General features: G+C 39.9%; 1 protein-coding gene across 2 annotated transcripts in view; it reads right to left on the bottom strand.

The window, feature by feature from the left end:
- The window catches only part of CADPS2 (calcium dependent secretion activator 2), a 557,199-nt gene that overhangs the window by 2,951 nt on the left and 542,563 nt on the right, over positions 1–11,685 (bottom strand). For both annotated transcript variants that reach the window (XM_024219628.1, XM_024219629.1), the window contains one exon: positions 4,115–4,219. In XM_024219628.1, coding sequence (XP_024075396.1) covers positions 4,115–4,219 — 105 coding nt within the window. The remainder of the gene's footprint in view (positions 1–4,114; positions 4,220–11,685) is intronic.

Below are 11,685 nucleotides of genomic sequence, written 5' to 3'. Positions count from 1 at the left end.
ACTTTATATCAAAACCAAAACCTTGAATTGCATTGAATTGGTAGCCACTGCACTCAACAGAACATAGGTATAGTGTGCTCCCCGAAGGAAATCCTTTAAGTCAGTGCCACTTTAAGCTGTGTTCTGAACCATACTGAGATCAAAGTTCTACTCAACACTTTCAAATCTCTCCAGAACTTCATCACTGCTCATATCTCTTTCATCTCTACTTATGACCCTTCCCACTTCATGCACTCTATGCTTCCTTTCCAATCACTTGATTTATGTCCCACATCCACTATAGCCTTCTTTCATGACACCCTTCATGCCTGATATTGCTTGTGCAATACAAAGCTCAGAAATATCCATTTTAATTAAAAACTTTAACCTATGCCCCAAGTCCCCACATTTTAGAGTTTATGGGTTACCTTGTGGATTTTTATATTGTGGGTTTGAGCAAAGTGGGTGCACTTTTCCTTTAAACGAGAAAACAAGTATGAGACAACAAACAGAAAATGCTGTACTCTCTGGATACAGTCACTCACTATATTTCACTAACGTAAATACAGTAGGATTTTCACACTTTTTCAGAATTCTCCTTTTACATGACTTTTAAGGATTAATTTTGTAACCATTATCCAGACAAATCTCCCATTGATTTTAGAGGAACTTTTACCTCATTATAGACTTCAGTATCAGCCCCATTGATATATTCTCAATTCAATGTAGTGGCCTTCGGTGGTGCAACTGCTGTTTTTGCTAAAAGCAGTTACACATCTAAAGCATCTCATGATAATTTGGCAGTTTTAGTATTTTTTAGTATTTCTCCTAAGGTATCCTCTGCTGGCCAGCTGGGGAAAGAATATTCCTTATCCTTCAGACTACATTTTCCCCCTCTGTGTGCATGTTCATGTGCTCTATTGTTCTTGCCATGAATTTAGCACACTGAGGCAGAGATCTGGCATACCTCACACTTAGTGTACAGTTCTGTGCAAACTGATGGTACTGTATAAATAAAACAAAAATAATTATGTAATATGAAGTAATTATCACTTAATCTCATTTATATCCTGAGGTATCACTAGTGTCCAAGTAACAGCCTTTTTTCTTGAATTCCAAGCTTTGATTACCTTCCAAGAAAAAAGCCTTTTCATTTACTTAAATCCAGTTTCTTTCCTTTTAAATTTCCATGAGTGTCCCTGGGTTTTGTTGCTGTTTAGCTCAAACCCATCTTTTTAAAGACTTTGTGATTATTTTTTAGGTACTTATAAAATACAACAAGGTTTCCTCTTGGTATCTTTTCCGAAGTGTATAAGATTAAACTCTCATTCTTATGATGGTAGTTCAGAGCCTTTGAACAACTTATATAGCTCTTTCTGGACCTTCTCCAGAATTTGTATATACAGATGGATGTAAAATGATGCAGATGAGATTTTAGGACCTTTTCTACACTAGAGACCATAGACATTTAAACCAACTTTGGAACCCTCTCTCACATGCCCATAACACTCCGCATGTCCAGCCACAAAGTTGCTACCAGTTTTGCACAGGTGTTCACTGCACTTCCTCTAAGCAAGGGTAACCACTGTGTCACTCTGTAGTTTTAATGTAGACTACAGTACTGGCATAGTTGGTCCTGCCATCTACTGACTCACAGTGCACCAGTCACTCCTTAAGTGTCCGTTTAGGTAAATCTTTTGGACTCTATGGACTTGGGGTCAATTTTTCCAGAAGCTCCACACTTGTATAATTTTGCCTTTAGCTCTCACTGTGTGCACTTCTTGTACTTCATGAGCACTTTAGCCCTGGAGGAGAGCAGGTGATGTTTCCACTGTTGTCCTTCCTTGAGAAAAACTTTGAATTCCACAAGGGGGCTCTCATTGGAGTCACCACTCACAGTGTGTCTTGATTATGCTGTCACCAGCCAGTGGCCTGAAAGGAAATTGGTTCCATTGAAACCAGTAGCGCAGGACCTGGCTCTAAGATGGCAAAGCTAAACTTGGATGGCCTGTTGGGCTGATGCTGGTGTAAGCATGGCAACATCTGCCATAGTCAATCATTTTTCCACTTTATAATGAAAATTCCAAATGTAACTCTAGTGTCCAAGAGATCAATTTCCCCATATGTTACAGCCATGACTTTAACTGTACAACATGATAATTTGGGGAAAAGGTTATCACTGAGACCAAGAAGTTCTTATTGGACCTTTGTATGGATAACAAGAACATTCAGAACTACAATAGTAAGGATTAAAAAAGTTTGGAAAGAGACACAAATTCCTCTGACTCAAGGCAAAAGCCAGTTACTCACTGATGGGGGGTTAGAAAGAAACTTTCCACGAGGTCAGGTTATCCAATAATTGTATAATGCAGGATATCTGCACTTTCTTTTGAAGCATTTGGCACTAGCCACAGTCAGTGATAGGACACTGGACTGGAGAGACCACTGATCTCATTCAATATGGCAATTCCTTTGTTCCTAATTCTACTGGTGCTCTATCTGGCCTAAGAAAAATTAGGAAATTCTACCCAATACTTGTACAGTGTTCTCCAGGCTGAACCTAATACATCACAATATATAATGAAATAGAAAAAATAATTAAAAAATAGTTACCATCCACTTTCTTGAGGGCAGGAGGGGTAAGTGTACTATTGTAATTGTCAAGGTAAAAAAATAGCAGTTTTCAGTAATACAACCACTAACACCTTGTAAGGTGTATAGAGTGAAGTCCCTATACAAATTGCTCCAGTCTGTTCCAGGTCAGGATTTGTAATTGAGATGGTAGACATAATGCAGTCAACATACTTGTTCACTGTAACTGATTGTTTGATTCCTCTGTAGTGAGGTTACAATGGACAGTAACTACTCATTCAGGGAAAGGTGTTCACTGCAACTGAATGCAATAACTCTTTGTCTAGGCAGCAGGAAAAAGAGGACAGGGCTCTTTTAAGCATCCGTACTGCATCTGGGTTATGAGGGACAGGAGGAAGAGGACAGACTCATCTGAGTGGAGCCAAGGGGGAAACAGGAAGAGGCTGGGCCAGGGAGAGTCACTGACTCACAATGTGCACCAGGGGAAGGGGAGGGTATTAATACCCCTCCTGCATTCCAGAAGGCTCTCTCTCAATCGCTGATCAGTAGGATCCCACCCAGGGGAACAGAGTAGAACCAGATTTTATGATCTTCTGTGGGCTTGCCCTAGTTGCCTTTTTTCATTTGGGGCTGGCAAGGAATTTTTCCCTCACTGTCAGATTGGCTGAAGGGAAGTGAGTTTTTTCCACCTTCCCCGTAGCAGGTGAGGGGTAAGGTAGGTAATGAGGGTAGGTCTAGAATCACAATTTAGTAGGTAGTAGGTGTGGCAGGTGTCCAGTGCAGGTACTTATTACAGAGGGGATATGGTTCCCTGATAGACAGGACCTGGAAGTGGGTTTAGGGCAGTGGTGGGCAACCTGTGGCCCATTAGGGTAATCCGCTGGTGGGCCGCTGAACAGTTTGTTTACATTTGCATGGCTGCCCGCAGCTCCCAGTGGCTGCGGTTCGCCGTTCCCGGCCAATGGGAGCTGCGGGAAGCAGCGGCCAGCATGTCCCTGTGGGTTGCCCACCACTGGTTTAGGGGGAGGCATCCCCTACAGAAGTTGGTAAAAGTAGGGTTGGAGCTCCTAATATCTGGTTCAGCAGGGAGACAACCCATCTTTTTTCCAGCCCCCTTTAACTCCATCAGATGAGGGGAGGGTGGTGGGAAGGGGCTGAGATCAGGTTCAGATGGAGGAGGCCTGAGGGCAGTGCTTCCAAATAGGTGGAAATGGTTAAGGAAAGAAAGATGACCTGTATTGTACCATTTATTACCAACTAGTTAAGTGAATAAAGTGGCCTAATTAAATCACATTCATTGCCTCTTGTCTTTCTTCCTGCAAATCAAGATAAGCATTTTTAAACATACTTCCCCCCTCCCCACACACACAGGTAACCAAAGGGGGATGAAATCCTGATAAAAAGTAGCAATTTGCTTCACTATATATGTCTGGATTTGCACAGTGACCCATGTTTATCTATAGTAGTTTATTTTCTATTAACTATCCCTCACTTTTCTCTCTAATGCCATTTTGTAATCTAATTCAAATATATTTTTGTTTACCTTCACTATCTTGATGAGAGTCTTCAGCTGGTAGACGTGAAGCTGAAGGTCTAATCTATCAGCCAGCCACATACATATGACTTTCATGGAGCTGCTGTACCATTGCTAGAAAGAAGGGTGAAACAAAAAAAAACAACAACTCTGAAGTATTCATTTAACATATTTAGTAATGAGAGGTAATGACCATAGATCAGCACTTGAAGTCATCAGTGATATAATTTTCTGTTAAGAGAATTGCGTGTGTTGCTAGGAAATCAACTAACTTGACCTAGACTCATGGGCATAATTTAGAGGTGGACAGGGGGGCGTTGCCCCTCCCCCCCCAAAACTACAAGTCTCGGGTAGGGGCCGAATTTGCCCTCCCAGGCACAGCCTTATTGGTCTGACTGGAGCTGCCCCCCACCACCCTCCAAAAAAAAAATATAGAAGTCAAACTACGCCTATTCCTGGACTGTTTTACATTAATTAGCACTCACTACGCTGTCTTTGAGTTTTAACAAATTCATGTGAAATAGTGTTTTGCACTTTGCTATCTGTCAGTAAGAATGAGTATTAAACACACATATGGAAGAACTGATTGCTGAAACAGTAGGGGAAAATGCAGTAAGATTAGCTTTAAAGAAAGATTTTGCTGTGATTCAGGTTTTCCATACCAAACAAGGAAACAACATCTAATATAGAATAAGGGCATCTAACAATGAGCCAAAAATCCTGAAGTCCTTATTCTGTTTTTACTCACTCCTGACTTTGGGAAATCACCCCAAAGTCAATGGGAATTTTACTTCAGTAAAACCAGAAACAGACAATAAAAGAAGTAAGCTTTTCAGGATTTTGCCTTCCATTTGTTACTAACTATATTACAAGATATTTCTTTTTCCTTTTGCATGCTAGGCATGTGTGTAAACATTTTCACTCAAAGCTTTATGAATGGATATTGCAAAAATAATCTTACTGCAGTTGGTGCTCATTTTATCATAAAAATAATGTCCAGCTCAAATATATGAGTGGTCAAGAAGATACAGCACCAAGTTGCATTAAAATTAACTAAAGTTAACAGAGTTTTTACAAGATGTTGTAGCAATTTTACTCTCTCTCTCACTCATGTAAACTACTAACCAGATGTCATTCAGTCAAAGTATAAAAAAGGAAGGGGCTTGTTTCATTTTAGGAATAAGAAATTACACTTTGAGAGAGTTCATTTCTCATCCTTATTTATAGTCTCTCTCCCACAGGGAGGAGGCTTAAATCCTTTCCTGTTGTAATTTCCTGTCCCCTTACAACATACACAGATATGTAAAGACGAGAAACATTGTGTGTTTATGTTTCAAAATGTAGCATACGATACAAGGTGCATATATTAACAAAGTTCAAAGGATGGCTACTGTATGCACTCTCTGAATATTGTAAGCCCAATTAAAAATATATTGAAAGATCTAACACAATGTGGTTTCTGGATATCATCTAACTAATGACAAAAGTAGCACTCTTTATACCAAAAATGCCAGCCTTGTGGAACAAGCTTTTTATACATATATTGGATATATATTTAAATACTCTTTCTTTATAGTAAATAAAATAAATCTAGACTCAGAAGTGATTAGTAATCTGCTTTAAGAAATGTTTGTAATGATTAAAAGTAAGATTTTCATATAATATTGACTTGTATTTATTAAGGTTGCTTTAACAATTTTGTTTAATATGTGTAAAAGGTATTTTAATTACATATCACAGGAAATAAATTAATATTACTTTTTTTCAAATGTATTCCTATTAATTTATTATTATATTGAACTGAACAAACACACTGAATAAAATGCATGTGGCTATACAAATCTCATAAAATGAAGTAACTTGATTTGTTTAATATTATGTAGGGTTGATTTGATATCCATGGAACAGTGCTCCGGATCACTGAAAGACATTCCTTAATAGAGTTTCTTTTCTTTTATTAGTCACACACTTATTTTAGGGTTTTCATTACAATTACTTCACATTTTTTTGAAATAATGGATAATGGGGTCTTAATTCAAGTAAAGGCTGATACAGGATGATTGTCATGTACTATAACAAATAGCATATATGTGAATTCACTTGCTGGACTCTGCTGACGTGATAAACTTGAAATGTCATATAGCCATTTATTCTCTCTGGATCCTCTACTGTTCTTTGAAACAAGATGGACCTAATCTATCCTCTTGTTGCTTAGGTGCTACACATCTTAATCTTGCACAGGGGAGAGATACAGAACATGATTCTATCAATGAATTTTCAAGAAATGAATATTATTCCATGAGAAAAAACCTGCAAAACATGAGCTACAATTTACTTCTGCTAAGGGGGTTGTGTTGAAATAATTGGTAAGGAATGAATGAGCAAGCTGCAGATACTGTGATAAATGAGTTGTAGAAGGAAAACTGAGAACAGAACCTGTCTCATTCTCTCAAAATGTGTGTATTTTCAAAAAATCCAGATATGTAAATGAAAACTGCCATAGAATGCAAATTTGTTACATCACCCCACTAAGACAGACACATTGAAAACACAGCCAAGAAACTAAAATCACTGCTTCATATTAGTCCAGCTAAATTTGGAGACTAGAGAATAAATGCTGCTGAGGCAATATTTGAGAGGCAAATAAAAATTAACTTTGTCCCTCCATTGTATAAATAGGATTATCTATGCACCAGGGCAAAAAAGCATTTTTATAATTATTAACACAAAAATGGTAAAATGTTAAAATCAAAATAATTGAAAAATTCTTAGCCTAGTTTTAACAAGTTAACCACATACAGGAAAATCATACAGTGAAATTACCATTAAACAGTATTATCTGATATTATATATCAAAACACATTAAGAAAACATTTAAAAAGCACTATATGGAAAATGACATTCAAATTTTGAAGCCAGAATTGTCACAGAATTTTTACAAGAAACACAGCTAGCGTATTTTCAGGGTCTCTCTCCTCCCGCCCAGCCAGTAGCATTGCTAGAAAGAATACCTGTTACTTTCTGGCCTCTAATACACAGACTTTGGGCATTTAAGGAATTCCCTCTAGCCTATCTAAGATGAATGTGTCCCTATTTCTGTTTTTTAAAATGGTGTTAAAAAAAAGCACAGTGCTACAAACTCAGAGGGAGTTGGAAAGCAGGCCACGCATTTTGACCATCATTAGTATAGTTTACTGGCAGAGTATACACCCAACGTGTCATTTGGAAGATCTGTTGCAAACTCACTTGTAACCTTTAGCAGTCAGATAATGGCCTTTAGCTTTCAAAGTTTTTAAATAAAAACAGTTCTTTTTTAACTGGTAAAAATGCACTTTCCCCCTTCTAACAATGATACTGGAAGGGCAGTAAGACTCTTGTAGATGTCAATGATACGGTATTAGTGGCTTATTCTTTGCTGTGGTCTATGCAGGCATAAAGCAGTAAGTGAATATTATATATTTTTTCACATCAGTGCATGACAGCAGCCAACTACTTTAAGAAAAAATATGTTAGTTTTTTCTTATTCATGGTTCATCCAGCTCCTGTAAGGGCATGCATTACTCACTTCAATTTTCCAGAGATATCTCTTTTAAAGTAAAAATAAGAGAAAAGGAAAGGCTAGGGTTGACTCTGTGAGACCCCTGTATTTATTCACACTTATTGTGCATGACTGTAGACTGGTAAATCATATTAGCAGCCTGTCTCCCCATCAAGCTGCTACTTGCTTTCCAGCCCTGGGAAGGTTCAACAAATCAACAGGAGCACGGAAAACAGAACATCAGTCTAATCTAGTGTTTAAGGTGAAGTTTTCAAACCCAATCTAAGAAGATCTTTAGAGCAAGCAACAAGCTGAAGGGCTCAGAAGGTGGTATTGACAATGAAAGAGTGTTGAAATATTGAGAAGCGCAGCACTTGTGCATTTTTAATAACAAGAGGGTCAACAAGGACACAACTCCCTCAGTGCCAATAGTTGCCACTGACTATGGAAATTGCCACACCAGGGCTATAAACGCTCTCAGTTCATCAGCTTTCTTAAACAGTTCATCAGCTTTCTTAAACACCCTAAACCCCCTCAGTGGACCTTTAGTCTTGAATTAACAAACCAAAGCAATGAAAGAGGGTGCAGCTTGAATGGCTGGCATTGATCCCCAACTGTGTTCAGCACTGCTACAGGCACTGAAAAACTCTCTCCATTGTCAATAGAAATTGACAAACCTCCTCTCCTAAATAGTACAGCTGAGCCAGGCTGGATCCATGCAGCTGTAAAGGGCTCCACTCTCAGGGCCCAGGAGCACTCACAATAGAACAAGCATGAGCTCTTTGTCAGCCCCAGACTCTGCAATTTTCTAACAAGGATTAAAGTTGTTTCTCGGCAGTGCTGGTGAAAAGAGATTTAGCAACATACCGTGCTTTCTTCATGCAAGTTAAAGAGAAGTAGTTAAGGAATTTCATTATTCTGTTGACTATTGGAAATACAAAACAAATATATTAAATATTCACAATCCTTTTTCTTGCCTAATCTATACTGTTTTGAGAATGATTCAATTAAATATAACACTTATCTTCTGAAAGCAAGCACTTCAGATTTATTTTTGAAGTTTTATAAAAAAGTGCAGCTGTTTGCCACCTGGAATGAGGACTCAATACATACTAATACACAATGCCTGAGACCTTCTAGGTCTGATATTCCTAAATCTGAATCACAAGACCCCATAGGGTTTCTATATCTTGGCTATTCCTGGCAAATGGGCACTGTCAAGAATGCTGCTTTTGATGAAGATGAGAGAAAAAAAATTGTAACATTTTGTGGAAACAAAGCTGTAATATTTTTTCTACTGACGTGTTTAGCTTCTTATTGATTAGGAATTGGTGCTGTACAAACAATGATAGGTTTTTACCTCCTCCAGCTATGCTTGTCTCAATAGGAACAATAGCAGAGATTATAGTTTCCACTGGAAAGATTGTATGTCAAGACAGTGAAAGCTAAACTGTCAGTGTAAAATAGTTGAGTGTTTAGAATACTATACCACCTGTATCAAAATGTATTATTGTTTAGATGCGTAGCACTAATGGTATGCTAGGTGCTTTAACACTTCAGAAAAAAAGTTAAATCAAAAGAATAATGAAGTTAGGTTTAAAAAATGCAAGTTATAAAAAAATAAATAGAGACATTAAATAATATGGACATTTTCAATAGACAAAAAGATCTGTTTAGTTACCTAATGTTTCAATCATTCTATATTTCCCCAGCTATAAAATAGGGATAATGATATTGCCCTACTTTGTAGACGGCTTTGAGATCTACTGATGAAACTGCTATACAAGACCTAAGTATTATTACTATTATTGTATCTTTAAGGACACTTCTTGGGCTTAGGAATTATGGCAAATGTTTTCTTATTTGGGTGCTGAAGTTAGACACCTAACTCCATATGCATACATCTAGATAAGTGGATGGGTTTCCAGAGTTACTGAACACTCAACTCCCATTGTTTTCAATGAATGTTGTAGATGCTCGTCACCTCTGAAAAATCAGGCCAATTATCTTGGTGACTGCAAACAGATTGAGATGCCTAATTTTATGTAGCAAGGTCTGAACATTTCGGTCTGTTAATTTTTTTCAAAATCTGATGTCACAAGTTCTGTTTGCCAAAAGCTGGGAATGGGTGACAAGGAATAGAACCCTTAAACAGTGAAGTGGCCTATTAACTGGTAACAATCTGCTATTGTTTATGTTGCATTTTGAGTGTCAATAGCTTTCCTTAACTTGTAAAGCTACATTATAACTACAGATAATTTAATTTATACTTCTAAGGTCTTCAGTCAGGGTGCCACAACATCATTTCTATTAACTAAAACACATTTGCTCTAATGCCAAAGCACATCCATATGATACGCAGCTCCCCACTTCATTGCACAAATATTGAAGCACGATAAATATGAAGTTATCCAAGTCTGGGCTTCATCCCACAGCCCTTCCTCAGACAAAACTATTGGCTTCAGTGAGAGTAGTTCCTAAGGGACGATTGCAGGTTTGTGTTTCATGGGCCATGTCCCAACTTTATGTTGCAGCTGTGTTGGATTATGAAGTTAAGCACTGGAACAGGTTGCCTCCAGAGGCTGTGGAATCCTCACTACTGGAGGTTTCTAAGAACAGGTTAGACAAACACCTGTCAGGGATGGTCTAGGTATACTTGGTCCTGCCTCAGACCAAGAGGATGGACTGGACAACTTCTTGAGAACCTTCCAGCCCTATATTTCTATGATTCAATGTATGGTCTCTCCACAGCAGCCTAACTGATCTTGGAGACAGGTGGACCTGGTGAAGAAGGGTTAATGGTCTCCATGAGACCTTGGAACAGACTGCGGGAACTGGACAGTTCACGCATATGAGCTTCATCTTCTCTGAGCAGCTTCTGCAGATCCTGCCCCTCTCACCTTCCTGATTACTGCAACAGTAACCCAATGGAACTGCCTTGGGGAAGAGGGACTAGGCCCAGATCTCCAACCTTGCTGGCCCAAGGAGAGAGGAGATGATAGGGAGGGAATAAGAACAAAAGAACGGCCATACTGGATCAGACCAAAGTCCATCTAGCCCCGTATCCTGTCTTCCAACAGTGGCAAATGCCAGGTGCTTCAGAGGGAATGAACAGAACAGATAATCATCAAGTGATCCATCCCCCATTGCCCATTCCAAGCTTCTGGCAAACAGTGCTAGGGATACCATCCCTGCTCATCCTGGCTAATAGCCATTGATGGACCTATCCTCCATGAACTTATTTAGCTCTCTTTTGAACCCTATTACAGTCTTGGCCTTCACAACATCCTCTGGCAAAGAGTTCCACAGGTTGACTGTGCATTGTGTGAAGAATCTGTTCCCTCCAACAGTAACTGGTGTGTGCGGCCAAGGGGGCTTTGTCCACTTTCATCCAATGGTGGCAGCTCTTTTTCAGAGATACCAGCCTGAAGATTCCCATCTTGGACTGCAAGGCCCAGTCACTCTTCTTGGTTACCACTTGACAGCTAGGAGGGGTGTGGGATTCCACTAACTCACTCTTATGGAATTAGGGAGATACTACATATGTGGAGTGCCTCCCTGAGGTCATCCCTTAGCCTCTAGGTGGGGCAGAGACTCTGCTCCTGGGCAGAGAGCATGGGAGACAGGCAACAACAGATCCCTCCGTAGAACTGTTCTTGAGGCGAGTGTCTGTGTGTGTGTGTGTAGTCAGCATTTGATTAGGCCTCTGAACAGAGGTGAAAGTAAGCCGGTACGGTACGGCGTACCAGGAAGAGCCAGTACGCCGTGCCAGACTGGACCGGCTTCTGCGGCGGTGATTTAAAGTGCCCAGGGCTGCAGCCGCTGCGGGGAGCCCCGGGCCCTTTAAATCCCCACTGGAGCTCCGGCAGCCAGGCTCAGGCGGGGATTTAAACGGCCTGGAGAGCTCCGGCAGCCGGGCTTGGGCGGGTATTTAAAGGGCCGGTGCTCCTGCGGGAAGCCCCAGGCCCTTTAAAGCACCGCCGGAGCTCCGGCAGCCGGGCTCCCGCGGTGATTTAAAGTGCCTGGAGCTCCGCAGCGGCCC

Source organism: Terrapene carolina, unplaced genomic scaffold (assembly GCF_002925995.2).
Source record: "Terrapene carolina triunguis isolate 2854851 unplaced genomic scaffold, T_m_triunguis-2.0 Scaffold68, whole genome shotgun sequence".
Classification (NCBI taxonomy): domain Eukaryota; kingdom Metazoa; phylum Chordata; order Testudines; family Emydidae; genus Terrapene; species Terrapene triunguis.
Note: the sequence above shows the minus strand (reverse complement) of the source record. Positions and strands in the feature narration are given on the sequence as shown.